Source organism: Barbus barbus (genome assembly GCF_936440315.1).
Source record: "Barbus barbus genome assembly, chromosome: 33".
Lineage (NCBI taxonomy): Eukaryota > Metazoa > Chordata > Actinopteri > Cypriniformes > Cyprinidae > Barbus > Barbus barbus.
The window spans coordinates 22624230-22647349 of NC_136761.1; the positions used below are offsets into that span (position 1 = coordinate 22624230).

General features: G+C 36.5%; 1 protein-coding gene across 1 annotated transcript in view; it reads left to right on the forward strand.

Moving 5' to 3' along the window:
• Positions 1 to 23120, forward strand: part of gpc3 (glypican 3) — a gene marked incomplete at both ends in the record, with an annotated part of 130666 nt that overhangs the window by 79466 nt on the left and 28080 nt on the right. The window contains 3 exons of the mRNA XM_079390647.1: positions 1271 to 1528; positions 1782 to 1907; positions 11063 to 11174. Coding sequence (XP_079246773.1) covers positions 1271 to 1528; positions 1782 to 1907; positions 11063 to 11174 — 496 coding nt within the window. The remainder of the gene's footprint in view (positions 1 to 1270; positions 1529 to 1781; positions 1908 to 11062; positions 11175 to 23120) is intronic.

A 23120-nucleotide genomic window follows, 5' to 3' on the forward strand; every position in this document is an offset into this window, starting at 1 on the left:
CAGACCTTGTGCGACAGCTCCATACTTGACAGCACCATACAAAACCATATTTGACAGGCTGAACACAAACAATGAATTAAATTCCAGTCTGTTTCTCACTCAAAGTTGACTTGAAATAAATGGACATTTTATGGCACTAACTGTGCTTTTGGAGCTCAACTGCCTGACTAATTGGCTGACCTTGTTATTCAGCCGTAATGAAACATGAGGATGACCTGACTACTCTTTACCCTCACCTCTTAAAAATGTCAATCGGCAGCTGAAAATACAAATTTTCTTGTGTCTTCAAGTGCTCTAAACACTCCAAGAGGACTGCAAAGCATTGCTGCTATAGAATTGACAGCGAGTCAATTCAGTGAAAATCTAATGATTGTATAATAAATCTGAGAAATAGGAATTGCAGTCAACCATAATGCCGTGCTCATGCATCTCTTCATACAGCTCACATCTTCTGATGCTGTTTGTGTGGAGTGCATTGAGATGCTATAATAGACTCTCCACTTCAGCACTCACACTATCTCTACCTCTGGCTCACTCTCTTCCTTCATGTTTTCTCTGTGTAGATCTTCATTGACCTTTTTAGGGGTCTTACAACCAAATCAAACTATTCTGTGCTTTTGAGTATTTGAAAGATGCTGTGTGCAGGGGCGACATGCACCTTTTTTCTATTTCTGTAGCCTACTTTTCTTCCACTTCTTTCAACATCAAAGATAAGAAATTAGAAAAAAATGTACTTGAGTGAGTTTGAGTTCAAATTTTGACTTGATTTATGTTTAATGCATTGTATTTATTAATATGTATGTGTGTAGTATATACACATTCTAAATGTAAAAATATAGTCATTAACTATTTGAAAATATAATTTATTCCTGTGATGCCAAGCTGAATTTTCTTTTCAGTCTTTCACGTTATCCTTCAGAAATCATTCTAATATGCTAATTTGCTGCTCAAAAAACATTTCTTATTATTATCAATGTTGAAAACAGTTGTACTGCAGAAACATTTTTTTTCAAGATTCTTTGATTAATAGAAAATTTGAAAAAACGAAAGTATTTATTTGTAATAAAAATCTTCTGTATCATAAATGTATTTACTGTCAATTTTGATCAATTTAATGCACCATTGATGACCACAACCTTTTGAATGATATAGTCTACATGAAGTAATACTTAACCAAGATATTTACATTTACACGAGTTGGTCTCTGGCACATGAGTCATTCTGGGTGGAGGTGTGTGTTTGCAGTGTGTTTGTGTATTTGTGCTGTTAGTTGCAGTGTGGTTGTGTGTATGTGTGTTCAGGCTGATGGTGACAGAGAGATGCTCATTAACACAGGCTTTGTCTCCTGCCGTGTGAGTGACATTGAGCTGCCTTCTGCCCCCTCTGTCCTGTGCAGTTCCACTCTCCCTCGCTTTGCTGAACAGATGAGAGCGGCCGAGCCAAACACAGTGGGCTGTTTCTTCTCCAGCATAATGTCAATTAACAGTCAAAGCGTCTCAAATCAACTTAGCCTGTCAGAAAACGACAAGTAATGGAGTAGATCATGTTTCACACCGCGTTTGACCCCAAGCCCATTTTCATTTTTCAGATTTTTCTCTTTTTTTCTCCATGCCCCTCAATTTTCCCATAAATCCCTGTATCTTTGTTCCACAGATTCTTTTTAATCTTGCCTCTTTGTGCACACCATCTAATTTAATTTATCTTTCTTTGAGTCCACTTTCTCTCTCTTTCTTCTTTCTGCTGCTCTCTTACTTTCTCAATTTCCTCTCTGTCTGCCGCAGGGAGTTTATCTCGGGTCTGAGGGGCTTCAGTCAGTTCTACAGTGGCCTTGGAGAAGCTCTGTGCAGCAAAGAGCCGGCGGCACTCAACAGTTCCCTCTGCTGGAACGGACAGGAGATGACAGACAAGTGAGTGTTTCGACCTGATGACCATGTAACTACATACTAATACTGTGTTCTTCCATTTTAGACTATATATTCACAATATAGCGTGTATTAGCGTATAATAAGGATGTAAATGTTCATTAAAACGTTAATTAAATTCATTAAGTGGCATCATTCTACTTTCAGATATAGTCTCTGACATGTAGAGTAAGATTAATAGTTGGTGCTGTGCTGCAGAACAAGTGTTTTGCATCATTGCGGTTACTATGGACCCTTGCCAGGGTAGACAGCATGTTTAATTTGATACGAATAAAAATGAGTGCACAAGGGAGCAAGTACAGCCTGATGAATAAGTTGTACTGTCTTAAGGTTCCAGGTCACGTTTAATTTTCACAGCCCGTGTTTTCCCAGAGCATTTTGTCCACCGGAAACATTTTTTCATTGTTTTATCAGCCGAAAGATTGGCATCAAGGGACCAACAGTACAACCTATTGAATGGACTGTACAGCTATTCCTTTGTAGCCTTGTTTTCATTTGTGCCAGATTAAATATGGCGTCTCGCCTCACTAAGGATTATTTTGTGTATTTTAGGATGGCTGGAATGCTATATTGACCAATCAGCATTCAGAGCTCCTATAATGTACCTTATTTCAAAATGGAAGAGGCTTTTATCTCTCTACAACCCATGCACTCTCTCTATTAATGTTTTTATTCTGACAGTTTTTGCTAAGTGGGTAAAAGTAGCATATATTACAATAGAATCAGCCTCCTAAATGCTTTCCAATATTACTACAATCTCAAAATGGCCCCAAAGAGACATATTGCCCCTGAGCTTGTCACAAATCTTGAAGTCTAAAAAGCTTTCTGAATAAACCGGAGACAGCGTAAGTGGCTGGTAGCTGAGCGGATGATTTTGTGTGTGTGTATCTAATGAGTTTGGCCGACTCCAGTTCCATCTGACAGGCAACAGGGTGTGAATTGTGATGTGGTCTTTGTGGGGTAACTGATGTTGGGTGGTGATGTGGTGGCTTCCCTGTGCTTGGCTAATTGCTCTTTTCCGTCGTTCGCTCTGTGCCTGGCTTTCCATGCGCCCTTTGGAACCCAATTTAAAAATTGTCATATTTCAGTGCACCATGTCCCACATGCTTCTGTCCCATAACTCTCTCACTCTCTCATAGTCCAAATCAAGTTAAGGTTGGCAAATGACAATAAATCAGTGCATCCCTGACCCAAACAGAAAAGCTTTAAGAGCTGCAGTATCTCATCCTAATGACTTGGAAATATCAGCTCAAAGCTGAAGTGATCATTAAAGTCAGCATGAAATCAAAATGGATTCTGTTTACTGTCTTAATGCCTGTTCCTGGTCTTATTGTGTGAGAACGATTTATCAGTGCACATTATTCAAAAGAAATCTGAATCTTTAATCAAAATGTAATAGCTTCCTCTGAAACTACGTTCCTTTTTCCTTAATTGTCTATTGGATAATGTTAACCAATAGCCAAATAGCTATTTAGCCATTGTTTTAGCAAACTCTCATTTAGTCCGGCTCCATTCTAATATCAAATGGCCACTATTTACAATCAAATGGATTCCCGCCCCACATTTTCTCAATTAATATTTTTTTCGTTTTGAAATGCATCACATTATAGATCAAAAATGAGTTGACGTTGAAGAATCGTGTCTGTTTTTTTTAGAGATTGTTTCAAGGAAGTTTAGATGTTCACATACAGTACCTTGCATAGCCTAATAAAAAAATGAACAGTTTTATGTGAGATTTTTTTATTAGAATTTCTTGGTAAAGAATTACGCATACAACTCAGCACTATTAAAGCAATAGTTCACACAAGAGTGAAAATTTGCTGCAAATGTACTCCAGTCTGGCAAGTGTCAATAAGTGAATCACATAATCATTCATTTAATTATGCATTCTAACCAGCTGATTCATTCATGAATGTAGCAAGTGACCTCTGTATTTAAGAACTGGTCATTGAATCACTTTTCATTCAAAAACACCAAAAAAAAAAATGAAACACCACTCAGTGTTGCTGTGAGACGCAACTGTTCTGCTTTGTTTGGAACTATTTTCATAGGCAAATTATTTTTTGAAAAAACTGTTAAAAATCTTGTGGTCTTGCATTAGAACCTAAATGCAATTTTCAGGCACACGCTTAATTGAGAATTGATGCCATGGGCCAAATTAAATTAAAAAGTAAAACATAAAATAATAATAAAAGAAAAGTCTCTCCCTCAGGCCATCCAAGATGCATATGAGTTTGTTTGTCAGAACAGATTTGGAGAAAAATAGCATTACATCACTTGCTCACCACTGAATACTCTGCAGTGAATGGGTGCCGTCAGAATGAGAGTCCAAACAGCTGATAAAAACATCACGACAATCCAGAAGTAATCCACACGACTCCAGTCCATCAACTAATGTCCTAAGCAACAAAAAAATTTTTTAAAAAATCCAGTCAGTCAGTCACTAAACAGGTGGTGCTTTATGCATGAAGGTACTTACTAAAGAAAAAGGTTTTCAGGCACACTTCCAAGACACCGTAGCATCATATCTAAAGAGATAAAACTAAATCAAGTGAGCAATAGCAATGTAAATATTTATGGATCTCATATGCATGTTTTGTAAGTGTTTTTCATTTCATACATAGCGGAGTACAGGTGAGCATCTGAGTGTTGTAATGTGAGTATTTAATTCATCCCCCTATTTTCCATTCTTGCCCTGTCTGTTTAGTGTATCTGCTTTGTAATTGCTGAAGGTGTGTGTCTGAGTGTATGCGTCAACATTACTGCATTATGCACTGTTAGCTCTCCAGTAAGTGCAGTTGAGGAGTAAATGGGGGTGAAATGGCCTGGTCACAACAGCATAGTGAACAGTTGGCCTTAGGGGACTGACAGCTGTGTCAGAGGACTCTCGGGCCCTCAGGAGCTAATTAGGACCCAAGAGAGAAATAGATAGGGGAAGAGAGAATGAGAATAACGATGCTGTGCCAGAAATGTCCGCCGAATCTCAATGTCATTCCTTGGCTTCTAGTGAAATATCATAATTAATTCTGGAATGCGTTCAGACTCATTTTACGTGACGTATTGAAGACGGAGCGATCCTTCACATTCTGTGCTGGGAAGAAAGCCATCTTGATTGTGCCAAAAAATGTCACTGTTTATGTGGCCCTGATAGATTAAATAGTCGACTCAAAAATGTCAAAGCATAAAAAAAATCATTAAATGCCACCGTCACATAAACACTCTGAGCAGCTACAACTACATTTCTGCTCATACGTTCATACAAAATACAAACTGCATCGAAATGTTACTTCATGAACAATTACTGCAAAAGATGATTTGATAGTAAAGCTCATTCCTACTATCCCTGGTGTTTGCTTGAAATGAGTTTTTCTCTTGTACTGGAGGGAGTGCAGAGGAGCCCTCAATGTCAAGGATCAAGTCACCAAAACTCTGGCACAGGTTTCTGCCTTCTCGAGAATCAATTTTAGCATCCTGAATATCTGCCGCCTTCATTTTAGCTGGTGTTTCCTAACTGTTCTTTTCTTATGTGCTCCCACAGGCCCTTCAGTTTGACTCAAGTAGCCCCTCATCGAATAAAGTCATAATTATGAGAATAATGTCAACATTTTTGGAGAAAAAAGTCAAAGTTATAAGAATAAAGTCAAAATTATGAGAATAAAGTTAAAATATTTTGAAATTATTGATTCACATGCAGCTTAAACTGAGGTGAATACATCAATCTGTTATGCCACATTAAATAAATATTTTTAATATTCTCAATTTCGACTTTATTCTCAAAATATTTTGACTTTATTCTCGTAATTTCGACTTTATTCTCAAAGCAGATCGACTTAATTCTTAAAATTCTTTGACTTTATTCTCGTAATTTCGACTATGTTCTCAAAGTATGTCGACTTTATTCTCAAAACATTTAGATTTTATTCTCGTAATTTTTTATTTATTCTCAAAATATTTCAACTTTATTCACAAAATATTTCAACTTTATTCACAAAATATTTCTACTTTATTCTCAAAATATTTTGGCTTGAATCATGTAATCTTAGAATTTTTTTTTTTTACGTGCCACTAAAACAAAAATTTATATTAGCTTGATTGACTGAGCCATTTTACGGGAAGAAAATAGGATGAAGTGTTATACTCCTGGGTGCGAGTGAGATTAAACAGCAGTCACAGAAATCTTCCACTGTTTTTACATGTGTACTTATGTTGTACAGTAAGATCCACACAGATTGACTAAACATAGGCCTGTTATTTTGTTTTCTTTCCTTAAAAAGTAGCAGAATGCGTGAAGCTGTTAATTAACTGCTTAACAATATTTTGACAATCCTAATAATATAAAAACTCCAAATTTATATAAGTTCTCCGAGTGGTTAGGAATCACTGTTATTGCCTACACCACCTCACCTCTTCATCTTTACCTACATTTTACTGCTGGTTATACCCTGTATAATTGTGTATGTGACAAATAAAAATCTTGAATCTTGAATCTTTATGTTTGAAGGGAGGTTGTGGCAGACAGGCTTGTTTAATAATTAATTTAACTTTGAGAAGTCTTTAAATTTAGGTCAAGATTGGTGGATATCTAAGATGTTTTGCAAACCTTCCTCCGAGTCCCAGAATGCTTCTCCTGCTGCTCCTCCTCGTGCTCAATAACCCCCTCTCCTTCAGTCAGCTCTTGGTGCTGAAGATGCTCGTGATTGATTCCCGCCGTCTCCAGCGGGTTTGGGCAGTGGGGCATGTTGGATCTCTGAGGGGTGCACAGTAGGATCATGAGTCTGAGCAGGTTCAGCATGAGTAGCTGGTCCAGACTGTACATCCACAGGGTGTTTAGTCATTTCCTGTAGTAGCAGTTGGGTTGCCTGTGCTCCCGCTGTACCCTAATGCCTGTGGTGTGTTGTTGTTGTTTTTTTTTAGGAATCATAATGTTGAAGTCATAAAGAAGCGGATACAATGAAGTCAATTTTACTTCATAACAAGCAGAAAAAGCCAACTGCGTTCTGTCTACTTTGAATCATTTTTTACATATGCAATATGACAGTGAACTCAACATTAATGCAGTTCTTTCACTCAAATGATTTCTGATCATGTGCCACTGAAGACTGGAGTACTGGCTACTGAAAATTCAGCTTTGCATCACAGGAATAAAAACATTTATTCCACTACACTATAGATTTGAATCAAATAAATGCAGCCTTACTGGGCATAAGAGACTTCTTTCAAAAACATTAAAATCTTACTGGCCCCAAACGTTTTGTACAGTAGTGTATTTCCTTTTGTGCATTAATTTTAAAGTCTCCCACAAAAATGACTTATTATGGTCTGAATGGCATCATTCATGCAGAGTACATCTCTAGTTATTATAAATGTAAATAGAATCTATATTGTGTGATGCTTACATGTTAATATGTCAATATAACATGAACATCTTTATATAAATCTTTAAATACTAAAATCAGCTTCAGAATCCATGAGCCACAAGAACAGACTACACTGTACTTTATTTATTTATTTCCCAATTTGCATAAAACAAAGACTCAATATACAAGGGCATTTTAAGTAATTTGTGTAAATGAAGAAAATATGTGTTGCCTTTTCAATTAAAAGTTTCAAATAAAATGTATTTTACATTGTGCAGTATTTCAGTGCTGCAATGTGATTGGCCAAATAGAACTGATTCTGTTGTTTTAGAGTTATATTTTCTTTCATTTAAAACATGTCTAATTAAAATGCATAAGATGTTTTTGTGCTGAAAAAATTCTCACTTCAGCTACCCATTAGAATCAGAATCAGAAACAGAATGAGCTTTATTGGTCAAGTATGTTTACACATACGAGGAATTTGTTATAGTGACAGAAGCTCCACAGTGCAACAGAAAGACAGCAACAGGACAGGACACAGATAATAAAAGAATAATATCCAAATAGGCAATGTACAAAACAGCAAAAACACTATATATAATATAGACAATTACGTGTGTACAGGTCTGATATGTGCAAATTTGAAATTAAATAAGTAAATAAAAAATAAGTAAGTGTGGTGAATAAATAATGTATAATAGTTGTGTGTTCCGCGTTTTATTGTCAAGTGTTCATGAGATGGATTGCCTGAGGGAAGAAACTGTTCCTATGTCTGGTCGTTGTGTGCTGGATGTAAGGGGTCCAGAGTGATTTTACCAGCCCTTTTGCTCACTCTGGATGAGTACAGTTCTTGGAGAGTGTGGAGGGTTGTACCAATGATTCGCTCAGCAGTCCGGACTACTCTCCGTAGTCTTCTGAGGTCAGATTTGGTAGCTGAACTGAACCAGACAGTTATAGAAGTGCAGAGGATGGATTCAATGATGGCGGAGTAGAACGGTTTCAGCAGCTCCTGTGGCAGGTTGAACTTTCTCAGCTGGCGAAGGAAGTACAACCTCTGCTGGGCCTTTTTGACAATAGAGTCAATGTGATTGTCCCACTTCAGGTCCTGAGAGATGGTGGTGCCCAGGAATCTGAATGACTCCACTGCAGTCACAGTGCTGTTCATGATGGTGAGTGGGGGGAGTGCAGGGGGGTTTCTCCTGAAGTCCACGATCATCTCCACAGTTTTGAGCGTGTTCAGCTTCAGGTTGTTAAGACCTCCTGTCTGTAAGCAGACTCGTCACCATCCTGAATGAGGCCGATCAGTGTGGTATTACATTTCTGAATTAAAGTATGATTAATTTTGTATCTTCCCACTGTTTCCCCACAAATGCCCACCATCCTAACGAGAACAAAGCTGAGTTTTTCAGGCACGCAGGACTGAGCTGACCTGATGCTGCTCGACCCTGGTCAGCACACAGGTGGGCGCTTCATGCATGAAGCTCCAGCTAATCTCATCCTCCATTAAATGCTGCCCATGTCTTCTGATCTCCTCCTTCTAATGGAGCTCATGTCTGTATTATTAATGTGATAATTAAAAGCGGGAGGTGAGCTGCCAACGGGAGTAATAAGGAGAATAAATAAGTATGGAAATGTAATTTGGCTTAATGAATAAGCAGTGCATGTAAAATAAGGCGCCGTGAAAGATGATTGGATAGAATTGTTCAGGATTATGTCATCGCTAAGAATGGAGCATGAGGTCATATCTTTGGCTCATACATCTAAAAGCTCACAGGACTGCAAAAATCATAGTTTTTCTTAATTTATTTTTACTAAAAGGTCCTTAAAAGTGCTAAAAACAACATATAATAATGCATGTTGATATAATAAATATAATACAGAAGAGTTAATTGTTTTTAGTTTCAAGAATTAGTTTAGCTTTTTTTATTATTTCTTTTTGCACAATATAAAACAAATACAATAAATAAAAGACAAGAAACTACAATTAATATACAGTGTAGGAAGAGACTATTATTTTTAATTTTTATTTTTATTATATATATATATATATATATATATATATATATGTGTGTGTTTGTGTGTGTGTGAAATACAGTTTATTGTGTGTATATATATATATATATATATATATATAAATTAGTTTTTTGTCTTGTTTTTCAGTAAAAATCTGTACATATATAAGTACATATATATTTTATATAAACATATTTAATACTTTTTTTTACTGAAAAACAACACAACGTACAGTGTTCTCGATGTTCTCAATGAGCATGGGCTTCAGTGGATAAGTTGAGGTTGGTGTTGTGACAGCATCGGATCCTTCACTCACTGTCTCTCTGTCGCCTCAGTGCTTGCACCAATATGCCCGTGTGCATCAACACTAATTAGCTTTTAATAGGAAGTAATTAACTGGAACATGAGTCCAAGGGGCCCGGGGGGGATCGGGGAACACTTGGGCGCGGACACACACACACACACACATTTTTAGCAGTTGATGATGCCCAACATATGCTCCAGTTGCTCAGAAACATTCAGATGCCAGCACATGTCTGACCCAGTTGTGCGGTTTTACTGTTGGGTTAAGTGTGTGTATCTGTGCTATAATAAGAGCTACAACAAAACAGGAATGTTGGGGGGGGGGGGGCATAGTGCGGAATTAGACTAACTATTAGATACCACTCATATTTATGCTCTGTTTTTTTTAAGCCTTGAACAATTTAGAACAATTGAAAACAAAAGCAATATCTTCAAAAGGGTATCTACAAATAGGTGATTTTTTGTTGTGAAGTGCATTTGAAATCTTTGAATGTCCTTGTGCAGCATGATTGAATGTGTGCTGAATTGTAAAAAAAAAAAAATCGATTTAAAGGTTTATTATGTTTAATCTTAGCTCAAATGTAATTCCTATGGTCACATGTTTGCATCTAGGTGGCAGTAGAGGCCAATTTTAGTGATCCTATTCTTCTGACCGTTCACAAGAACAGCATCTATAGCAGCTTTGGTCGAATACCGTTGAAAACCAGAAACTGCTGCTGAATAGTGATAATATGAAATAAGTTATTAAGATGAGATCATTCATTTGAATATTTTTTTTTCTCATATACAGGAGATTGGGGCTAGTTGTCACAAGGGAAAGGGCTTCATCTCAGTCACTATCAGGTTTCAAGTCAAAAGTCCAGTTACACAATTGTATGTTTTCTCTAGCAGTGGTTTAGTATGTTGCTTTCTGACATGTGATTCAAAATTGTCCTAATTCAGATTATTGTTTGTGAATTTTCTCTTTTAAACTAAAATTTACATTTGAAAAAATAATAATAATAATAACAATTAAAACATTTAAATTCAAAATCGAATTTGTTTGTATTTTTGATTATAATAAAACCATATATATTATTTTATATTTGTAAAAATTATACAAATAAAGTTATTTTTGTACACAATTTTATGCTTCAGAATTTTTTAAAAATATAATTGAATATAATATACAATATGACAACTTTAATAGTATTTTATATTGTAGAGTGACCGTTCAACTTTTGTTTAAAAAAAAAATTTCTGGACAGTAACAGTTTAAATGTTAATTGCTTTTGAGGCCAAGTCCCTAATGTGTGTGCTTACATAGAAATTGCCTTTTAAAAATAACCCCAAAAATATTTACTGTATACAGGTGCGACAATTTACCCCAATCTCCATATATCACTTTCAATTCATGGACAGAGTGCATTAAAACCTGTAATTTTGTTTTTAATATGACTAATGGACATTTGTGTCTATACTTTGCAGGTTTCCAGGTCCAGGGCTGAAGAAAGTCCATCCACACGGCTCAGAATCCAGACAAAAACCACCTGAACCTGTCATCAGCCAGATCATCGACAAACTCAAACACATCAATCAGGTGAGTTACTGTTTAGCAGAAAACATGCACACACTACTTTACATGTGAACTTCACAGTGCACATCGGTCAATAATCATACGCTTGCCATGCTTTCAGTCAGCACACAGACATACAGCTGTATATAAACTCATCACCTCTGCTTTAACTCCGTCAGAACCATCACACACACAGATGTACATGTCTGCACGCTGTTTTATGGCAGTGCAGTCTTGTAGATTATCAGGATGTGTGATAGGGGCTGCCGGTATCTGTACGCTAATGCAGACAAAGCAGAGGCTTTCATTCACTTTCTTCCTGCCTGCCTTTAAAAAACAGCAGCTGCGTGTTGTATCACCTTGACTGTGTGTGTGTGTGTGTGTGTGAGTGAGTCAGGGTGTGTCTGCTTATATTTCATGTACAGTTCGTTCCCTATTGTGACTGTGATCCCACAGTGATATTTGACCCTTTAGGGTTTTCTGTGTATATACTCTCGTAATCCTGAGAGAACAGCATCTGGCTCATCCACAGGAAGTTCACCGGGCGATCTAAAGGACACCTCTTTCTGTGCTTCCTCTGTACCTGCAGGATGTGTGTTTTTGGCTGGGTTTAAATGTATGCTGCAATGCAACCTCTTTGTGAATGGCTATAGGCTACAGTTAGTAATGCTCAATCCAAGTGTGTGTGTGTGTGTGTTATTGGCACATTTAGCCCTGATTTTTCACATTTCATTTATCCATTTTACATTTACATTTTGATACATTTATTCATTTACTCTTTTATCAGAAGCAACTTATGAGGAATACAACAAGAAAGAAGTGATAACAATAGTTCAACGTAGAAAAGGCAGGTACAGGGAGGGATTTAGTGAAAATGGTGAAAGATGACTTAAAAAACTCAACTGAAAACCCAACTTCGGATAAAAATAAAACAAGTTCTCTTTTATAACTCATTTAATTAATGAGACTTTTGTCATTTATTCCTTTTATTAGTTTTCCCACATTTCTAATTTCCTAATTTCAAATTTACTTTAGACAGTTGATTTTTATTTTATTTTTGTATTGAATTGTATTGTAATGTTTTTTGATTGTTTGTTTGTTTGTTCTGCTTTATTTATTTTTTAACTACTTTTTTGGTTTGTTTTTTTATTGTTTTTTTATTATAGACTTTTTTTTATTATAGTTTTGTTTTGTTTGCTTTTAGTGTTTTATTACTACTTGTTAAATCTATTTTATTTTGTTTCTGCTTTGTCCTATTTTGTTTTGTGTATTCCTTTTTTTTTTTTTTTTGTTACCATAGACTGTTTTTTCTTGTTGTTAGATGTTCTGCTTTATTTTATTTTCTCTGTTAATACTACATATCAACTCCCTTTGCACTATTTTTATTTAATCTTTTTTATTTAGTCTTGTTAATTAAATTTAATTTCTTTGATTCTTTAATTTTACAATTCTTAAACTAGGATGATATGTATGTGTGTTGCTTTGCGTGTAGTTTTGTGTGTGTGTGTGTGTGTGAAACCCACTGCGGCCTCTTGCTCAATGGCCCCATCTGAGCGGATTAGCGCAGCGCTCTTGTTTAAACAGACCACAGAGACATCAGAGCAGCTCAGATGAGTCGTGGGTCTCGTCTGCCCTCAGGCTGTGGAGAAGGGCTGTGAGGTCACGCCTGCCATGGGACAGGCCCTCGTTTTCTCAGTTACTCTACAAACAGACCTTCTCTCCTCTCCTCTCCTCTCCTCTCCTCTCCTGTGAAAGACTCACTGTGACCTTCTTCCCATCTGTTTCTTCCTCCTGCGCAGCTCCTGTGAAGTGTCCAGCTGTTGTTTCAAGAGACACGTCACATAATTTATGTACATGACAATAATTTACACACAATCAAAATGAAGATGTACCCTAGACCTCTATTGTATTCTGCCATCTGTATTAGAAAGAGAGGAAAAAACATAATTAAGCAATGTCACACTTAAAATTGTGCAGCTGATCTGAATAGCAGCATGGTTATGAACCTCATGCTGATGTATGTAGTGTTTGTTTCACTGTATTATGTCATAGACTTCCATTGTTTTCTTTAGGTTAGTGATACATGTTTTGACCAATTAATTTCTAAGCTTTTTAAATTAGCGAGGTCAAACAGGTTCAACTGTGTGCAACGGGTTTCACTTTGAGGCTTTTTTTGAACAGTGAGGACCTCACAAGTACAGTCATGTAGGATAAGATGTTTGTGTGGGTTGTTGATTAAACTGTGTGCGCGTATGAGATGTCTTTACTATGTCAGTCTCTGACAAACACGAGAATAGTACTGCAGTCAAATCAGTGCACAATGTCCTTAATGAGACAGAACGGAACAAGACACAACAATTTCCAACGGCATACAGTAAGCAACAGCGCTAGCCGATTTCACAGAAATCAAAAACATACCTAATTAAGCCCCTTTCACCATGACAGAGACTGTTTAAATCATTCATAAATGATTCATTATTTAATAATTCATGTTCAGTTAGAGTTCCGGCTGATGGAGATGGAGCTCCAGTGAGTCTACGAAGTTGAGAAAACTTTAACTTTATGCAAAGAAGCAGCTTCTACCAATGGTTTTTGGTTCATGCATTGATAATCCCTCTCATCGTGTTCATGCTGCTGCTATTTATATTCAAAACTTTTCCCTACAAAACATTCACTTAACATGAAGAAAACTGATTCCTTGTGAAAACAAAGTGGCATGCTATTTACTAACTCTCAATGGCACGTCTGTCTCTTGACCTCCGTCGATTATGTCAATGCGATTGAGGCTTTAGTGCGACTGGTAGTGTTTCCTTTACTTCACCAGCAGGAACGCAAAAATGTTTTAATCAAATGTTCAGTTTAACTTAACCCTGTGATAATAGTTTACATCTGGTTTTATCTGGCACCGTGCTAATTTGTGTTCTCATTTGTTTCCAATAGCCGGGGGTTTGAGTTATTTCCCAGAGCGGACAGACAGAACACTCATATCAGACTTTTCCTTGCATTTCAGAAAGCCAAGATCTCATCTTCTAGCCTGGGAGGCTTGTTACTTTTAGTATGTGCTACATTTTCTAAGGGTTCTCCAGCAGTTGTAGTTCTATAAAACAGTTTGGGTGTGGACCCATTTGATTTTATGGAGCAATAAGGTTTTTGGAAGTTCTTAACAGTGTTTGAAATATTTCTGTTCCCGGAGTATATAGCGTGACAAGCCTGTGTCCCAAAGAGCGTTAGCGTAGCGGTGCTAGAGATGGCTTGTTGACTCAGATTTGGGCCTCTTCTGAAAGAGAGACACCGGGGAGCGCACTGAACACCAGAAGACAAAACTTTACCCTCCCTCAGCTCTGCAGACCCTGATTTCTCACGCCTAATGTGGCTGATGTAATGGCTGCGCGGGGCCAAGTTTAGAGTAAGCTCGTCTCTATAAATGAAAAAAATGACTTGGTGCTCCAGCTATTCCAACTGGGCAAGTGCTCAAAGAGTCTGTGTGTTCTTATCTGCACGCCTAAACATGACTCAGTCAGAGACAGATCTCTCAGGCCTAAATGTATGCGAGTTAACACATTAGCCAACACTAAAGCTTCAGATATTTGATCAGGAGTTTAAAAAAATGTTTAATGCCAAGGACTCCCAAATATGAGGATTTGCAACAAACACACACATAAAGGAAAAAAATGTAAATTTGATATAAAAACATGTTTTTTCATATGTGAAATATTTTTAATAAATAATAATAATACATTTCAGTAGTAATTATCAGTTATCAATGTTAAAAACAGTGCTGCTTAAACTTTTGTGGAAAACGTGATGCATTCCTGATTCTTTAATGAACAGAATCAGTATTTATCAAATGAAGCAATAAAAAAAAACATTTATTTATTAACTTTTTCACTGACCAGTTTGACTACTGGCCATTTAAAACTTATATATAAACTATATATAAACAAAATATCAAGACTAAGCCAGATTATCAAAACACTGCTTAGATTTAAATGTATTATTAAATCTGATTCTGAATCAAGAAATGGTTTTCAGTTTTACGACAGTCAATCACAGTTTGGGAATACCATAAAAAAAAATCCCTATGTCTTATTTTATAAATCAGCATTTATTTCATTATAATTTCCAAATTAATATTTAATTGTACACACATGGAAGATTAATGGCTGTCAATTCATTAAGTGATCAGCTGTTTCCTCTCAAAAGTCAGCATAATGATAATGTATTGAAGCTTTCCCTCCATTGACATCCATTGAAAAATGTTACAAATATTTGTCTCAAATCATTGTTAATGAGTTGTGCTGCAGGATTTTAAACAGCCTCTGGATTCGGGTTGGCAAGTGTTAAATTCAAACATACTATATAGTGCTAGTGCATACATAATATGCTAGTGTTTATCAGCCATCTAAAGTATTCATGCCTGGCGGAAATGGCAGAGATGTTCAGAGATGAAGCTCTTATAGCACACACCCTCCGTCTGTCTTCATGTGTGTTTGTGTTTGTTCCCATGACTGTCAAACATTCACTCGTGCTGATCTGTAAAGTCTGCAGCGTCTCTTCGTGTTTATACAAGAATAGTGCGTCATTTGTGGACAGTTTACTTCTTTGAGGGGAGTTGTTAAAGTACAAAACCTCCAATTTGTTCTTAAAAATTAACCTTAATAAATCTGTAAAATCTCCCTCAGATCAGTCTACGGATCAAAATCCCCCTGCGTTAAACTTTTAAGGACTAACACGCTGAAACTTTTAGTTTCCACAGATAGACATAAGTAATTTCCCTGTCCAGAATGAAAACGAACAAGCTGCACAATCAGAATATATTAGAGGTTTAAGGTTTATACATTTATTTTAGACCACTGAGGCTATCTAGAATGAAATAGAAACCAAGCAGCTGAGAAAAAACACGTTGTGCCTGGATAGGACATAGGATATGTGTAAGGCCAAACATATCAGTGTTTATTTGTTTTGATATTTCTAATGAATGAAGCTATAATCTGATATCTAGATATAATCTGACTGAAATAATGTGCTTTTTGGTGACATTATGGAGATAAACACAGAGCTGTAACCACTTGGAGTAACCTATATTGTTGGAGTGCCAAGGACAGAGGTCTAGAAAATCGACCTCACATATATAGTTTAATTTTCGCATATTGCTAAATTAGATTTTCATATTTAGGAAAATATGTCTTTCCGCTAGTGCCGTCATCAGGACCATCTGGACTTTCCAGGGTATTGAGTTACTGTTCAAAAAAGCCCGTTCCCAGTGGAGCTCAGGGGATAGTGGTGAAACACTGCAATTATCTGATTGGTCTTTGATTATAGAAGTTCCCTCCAGCGTTGAGATGTGTCTACCATGTGTAGGGCAGAGAGGTGAGCATATATTACATGTCACTTCTCATGTTGTCCTAGATTTGTGGAATGTTCTGTGAAAAATTAGATGCTCTGCTTTTCTTTTTTCACGTACTATGGGAAAGAACTCTAGGCTAGATCATTCACGCACACTCACTTTTTCTCTCATTTCCTGACTGGAACTTTTCTCTGCATTTCTTTTCCCCGCTTAATGCCCTCACTTTCTTCTTCTCTCTCTCTTTGAACTCCACCCTACATTTCTTATGCGTTTTCTCCCATGTTAATCCCACTTTCTTTCCCGCTCTCCTTCCTGACTGTGTTGAGTTGTATGTGACACACTCCAGTCCCGCAGCCCTCCTTCGCTCTAATTAGATCCAGCGGCAGGGATGGAGAGGGAGGGAGGGCCGCAGGTAAGGCAGGAGAGCAGACAGCAAAACAAACCAGAGCTCCACATTCCAGCACGCAGCCTCGCGTCCTGCTGCCGCTGACTCCACCAGGAGCTGTACACTCCACACCTCATCTACTCAAGTAAAAAGTGCAAAAAAGTACCAAGCTCCAAAGGCCTCTTCACATCAGACATGAACTAAAAAAAATGTCTGTGCACTCTAAAGTTAAACAAGTAGTCGTCTATCTGAATGTAAACCAAGTTTACTCCAGGAAAAAAAAGATGGCAGTGGTTGACAAATTTACTCTGTACAATGCTGTAGGTTTTATTTGAATTTGGGCATGGTAACAATTATTAGTTTTTTAGTAATATCAAAATAATATTAAAAATAATATATCAAAAATTTGGGGATGGAGATTTTTTATTTATTTAAAAACTTTTAAAAAATAATCAGAAGGATGCATCAACATTAATCAAAATTGAAATTTATAATATTACAAAAAATGCTTTTGCGCTTTCTTTTCATCAAAGAATCTTTTGAATGAAATTGATTTCTGAAGGATCATGTGACACTGAAGACTGGAGTAATGACTGCTGAAAATTCATATTTGCTATCACAGGAATAAATTACATTTTGCAGTATATTAAATTAGAAAACAGTTCTATTAAATTATAACAACATTTCACAATATTACTGATTTTACTGTATTTTTAATCAAATAAATGCAGCCTTGGTCAGCTTAGTCAGACGTCTTTTAAAAATCAGCCAACCTCCAATCCAAATGTATCTGTATTGTACTATTTATAATATGAAATTTACTGGTTTAATCTGAGTCCTTGAACTTCTGTGATGGTTTGTGAAGTACATGAGGTTTAACTGTGGGTGGTAGTTTGAAGGTTATTAAATGAATCCTGCCATGGTTGCTTGAGTCTAAGTACACAAACACATATTTAGGCAAATTATCTACACACGAACACACACACACACACACACTTCAAATAGCAGCTTAATGTGTTTCAGTGGATGCTGGTCTTTTTGAAGGTGTGCGACTATGAGGGTTTCTCAAATAAACTGTGACACCTGACATTAAAGCAGTCTAGAAAGACCTCCATAAATCCAGAGTAGAGTGGGGGCTGCGTTTGACCCCGATCCCAGCGCCGCTCCTGATGGCCTTTGCATGTCTCTGTTCTCAACGGCTTGATTTGCTGTGGCCCTCACACCAAAAACTCCCAAATAGATAACTTTCCTTTTAGAAAATGTCCTAATGCAGTCTTCTTTATTCGGACAACCTTAATGTGTCTCATGTGGTCTAGTGTTGTCAAAAATATCGATATTTCGATAAATATCGATACTGAAATATCTGAACGGTACCAATATTAATTTCCCGAAGTATCGATACACCGATACTAGCCGAGCTGTCACTTTCACTTCTCTCCAAAGGCGCGTGGACAAGCACCACATGTGACCGCACTCGTCTCCTTCGCTCTGGTTAAATAGCAAAAGTGAAGCGAATAGAAAGATGACTGCTCTGGTTGTTAAAGAACACAGCAGGAGCGCTATCTGTAGGGATCTATGATCTCCGCGATGCAGAGAACGCCACGGAATCCAGTCATAAACACGGAATTTACAGTTTAACGCGGAATGTCACAGAATTTGTCAAAGTTTGGATGAATTAATCAAAAGTAGGTCATTACACTTAAATCAAATCGCGATATGGACTAGTATCTGTAAATATTAAGCTGCAAAAGTGGATTTAAATATGAATCCTGCATGTTCTGCGCGTCTCTGTGTGAATGTGCTGCACCTGCGGTTTTGTTTATGTGGCGCTCGCGGTGATTTCAGCATCTGCCGTCTCAATGAGGACATAAATACATCAACAATATCTCCAGAACTGATCTGAAAGGCACTTTACGAGCATTTTACCATTTAATTTGAGTAAAACTAGCGTCATATCATACACACACAGAACTTTAAAGGTATTCACGGCAACCCGTCAAAATAAAAGTTCAGTTTAACAGCCTATTAAAGACCGTGTGCCAGAAATAGGCTATATTACTATTATTTAGTAGAATGTACATAATACTACTACTTACTACTACTGTTAATTTTTTTAAAGAAATAATCACAAAATATTTTAATTTTAATAGTAAATCCCCTTCATTTGCCAAAAATGTAAATGTTTAATTTTCATTCATTCAAATATAAATTAATTAAAATTGTTTTATGCCTTCATCTGATATCCAGTAAAATTTAAATACACAACACAGAATTTCTGAGGGGGAAAACACATTTCATAAGGCTACTGTAAGAATAAATAAAAATACTTTGTATGCATTCAAATAGCCTAATAGACATGCTAAAACACAGAATTTGGTAACAATAAAACATAAGGTGAGAAAAAAATAAAACATTTCATACGGCCCTAAACGTGTCATTTTTGTTACACTTTTAATAAATTAAATGTTAAATTGTATAATTTTCATGATTTTAATGAATTAGACATGTTTTTAGATTAATAGCATTTCATTTGACCATTAAAAAAAAAGAGTCCAGAAAAATTCAAACGGAAAAAAACGGAATCCAGAAAAATTTAAATGGAAAAAATTGAATGTAGAAAAAAATCAAACGGAATTTGGGGAAAAATCAAACGGATTTCATAGGGCCCTATATCTGGAAATATTTTGGTTATGAAGCAAATGAGAATATCAACAAATAGAACTTTGGATTTTAATTAGTACATGTATTAGTAAACGTTAGTTTCAATTAACATTTAACTAAGATTAATAAAAGATTAATAAATAAATCAACAAATGCAGTACCTCAAGACATTTTTTTGTTCATGTAAAATATACCGCATGTTCTCGACTTGTTACATTTATCTTTAAATTAAAAAAATTACCCCCTTAATATTGTGGCAGTTTTTTTCACCGTGGTATCGAAAATGGTATCGAGTATCGATATTTTTCAAGGTATCGTATCGAAGTTAGAAATTCCAGTATCGTGACAACACTAGTCCCGTCATATGCATAAAGAGAGAAAAAAGGTCTGTGGCAGCAGATATGCTACTTGATTTCTGTAATAATATAGGTTTATTTTATACATGCACTCTTAAAAATGAAGGTTCTTTACATGCATTGATGGTTCCATGAAGAACTTTAAACATCAGTGGAACCTTTTCATTCCACAAAAGGTTCTTTAGATTATAAAATGCTCTTCACACTAAGAAAAAAATGGTTCTTTTAAGAGCTGTTGAATGAAAGGTTCTTTGAGGAACCTAAAATGGCATCACTGCAAAAAAAATTGTTGTAGGACTTTCTTCTTCCTGTTAGCAGGCCTTGTAGTAGAATAACAAATCTGTTCCAGTATGTTGATCACAGGGAAACAACTACAATAACTAAAACTATCAGATTCATTCACACAGAAATCAGTGCTTAAACACTTTTGAAGTATCATGCACTTTCATGTCTCAACCACAGATGACGATAGAGAGACCAAAGTTCTGTGAAGTAAGAGATTTAGAGATTTTGCTGCCTTAAAAGCTTAGTTAACTGTAGTTACCCACTTTTTATTAGTAGCATGCAGTGTAGTTAAAGTTCAACTACTTTTCAAAAGGGAAGTTTGAAAACTAATTTCAAAGTAGTTTCTGATTGTCTCATTGATGTCTATTTTTATTTCCTCTGAGGAATTTTAAAAGAAATATCTGAGACAAAATTGATAGTTAAATAAAACCCCATGAAGTCTGAAACGGGCAACCTCTGGGCACTTTCTTACATCTCTCCACTGCCGTTCCCTCTATAGTAGGTTCTCACATTCCCTCCTTCTCCTCCATCCCCCTCTCTTTTTCATCTATCTGTTCCTCTCTCCCCTGCTGTCTAGGAGGTCAGACGGAGCACATGAGAGGTCTTTTCCTTCCAATTAGTTAGCTGCTAATGAGGCTGAAGCCCCCAGACCCTCCTCCCAGCAGTGCTCTCAGCAAAGGCCCCTCATCCCCGCGGGCCAGAAGTTTTGTGCCCCCTACTGCCACCAATCTACCCCCACCCACTTCAGCCGCCCCACTGGCTACAATTACCACACAGCCAGCCAACAACAGCCCTATAACCAGAGCTCATCTGTGCTGAAGGAAACGGGCTACACTTTACATGGTCACCGGCAAACCTTTTTACTAACAGGACATGTTTGTTATCCTGATTTGCTGGAAAGACTTCCTGTGACATGGAAATGTTACAGAGGGCACTTCCTGAACCACTGACCAACCAGAAATACGGTACTTACTATAATAGGGATGCAAAATAAACAAAAGTGCATGTATTGGCTGAAGTGTTCCCAAACACCTGCATCACCTCATCTACAGCTGTGCAGATAAACAGATGATAAACAGATAGTCTCATGCCATTGGTTGAGCTGGACGATGTAATGTTGAACTGCTCAAACTCTTCAGGAAATTAAACTTATATATTTATTATCATTTTCAGTGTCCAAGATTATTGTAATTTCTTGATATTGTTTTCAATTTTTTTTTAAATTTCAGTTTAATTTTAGATTCATTAATGGTTTGTTTATATATTTAGATTTTAGCAGTTTTACTTGAAGAATTACCAGAACACTTCCAGGGTCATTTAAATCTAAAATAAGCAAGACACTTTAATTTAAGACTTGCATTTAAGGCACATTTTTTAATACATTTAAAGTAAGAGGAAAAGTTGAATAGTTATGTATACTGCCTTTTAAAAAATTAATACCTGTATTCAGAAAGAATGCAGTAAATTGGTCAAAAGTGACAGTAAAGACATTTATAATGATGCCAAATATTTCAGTTTCAGATAAGTGCTGTTCTTTTGAACTTTCTACTTAAAAAATCATCAAAAAAGTGTATCACATATCAAACGTAGCAAATGTTTCTACAAAATATTAAGCAGCACAACTTTTCAACATTGATAATAATAAGAAATGTTTCTTGAGCACCAAATCATTATATTAGAATGATTTCTGAAGGATCATGTGACAATAATTTTAAAATATATAAAAATAGAAAAATATTTTAAATTGTAACAATATATTACATAATATTAGTTTTACTGTATTTTTGATCCAATAAATGAAGCTTTGGTGAGCATAAGAGACTTCTTTCAAAAACAAAAAAAAGGAAAACTATTACATACCCCAAACATTTAAACAGTTGGGTATATTGAATATTTTGAGTAAGCAGTGGAAATTTAGCAAAGCATGTTATTTTGGTTAGAAAAAAGCATGCAGATTATTCTGCTAAATGATGAATACTTAAAGTTGGATAACCTAAAGTATGCAGTACATTTGAGTACCTAAAATATGGATGTGAACACACACTTCCAACACATATTTATGTTCAAACAACTTGAAAAGTGAATTTTGCATCCGATGACCCCTTTAATGACTATGAAAACCTTATATTATTTTTGATGATGATTATTATTATTTTGTGTGTGTGTGTGTGTAGTTTTGTTTTACAGTTTAACTAACTGTTGTTAGTTTTATGTCAGTTTAGTTTTTAATTTAACTTTTTTAAGCTTGGTTTTACATGAGTAGTTTTGGTTTAGGAAAGTATCCCTGGTCTATGCTCTGTCGCCCCACCAGGAGCCATGCCTCGCATCTGGGGGTCAGTGTTCCTGACAAACATGATTCTTGTTGCCTTATGAGCGCTGTAAACTGAATACATCGAGATGTGATTGTGTTCGAGGGAGAGAGGTTTACAGGTGGAAGGGTTATGGCCGTGTTGTTTCTCAGGCTGTAGTGAAACTCAAGCCTCCCTTGGGCTCTCTGTGAGATTTGCCTTTATGTGCTGTTTCTCATGACTCGTCCGTATCTCCCAGCGTGAGTCGAGAGAGGAACCTCAGAGAAACGCGGCGCTCCATCAGCGGCATCGCTGGAAAACACAACAGGAGCCTCTTGGGGGGTCAGAGGTCTCACTTCCTGTTTCCGCTCCGTGCAGGGTCATCATAGGGTCTCCTCTGTCTCTCTTTCCTTTTGTTACAGGGGCCTCACAGCGCAAATCAATGTCTCTACAATGTAGCAGTTATATTATGCGAGAAAGACAGAAGAGGAAGGAGGCAGCGCTCACACATGTGGCGTACTGCTCAGTGTCAGTGCTTAAGATAAGCCTTCAGCGAGACCTGGGACGTTTCTGATAATACACACACACACACATTTCTAGACTGCATGTATGGATCTTTTCAAGCTGATTGTATAGATCACATTAACT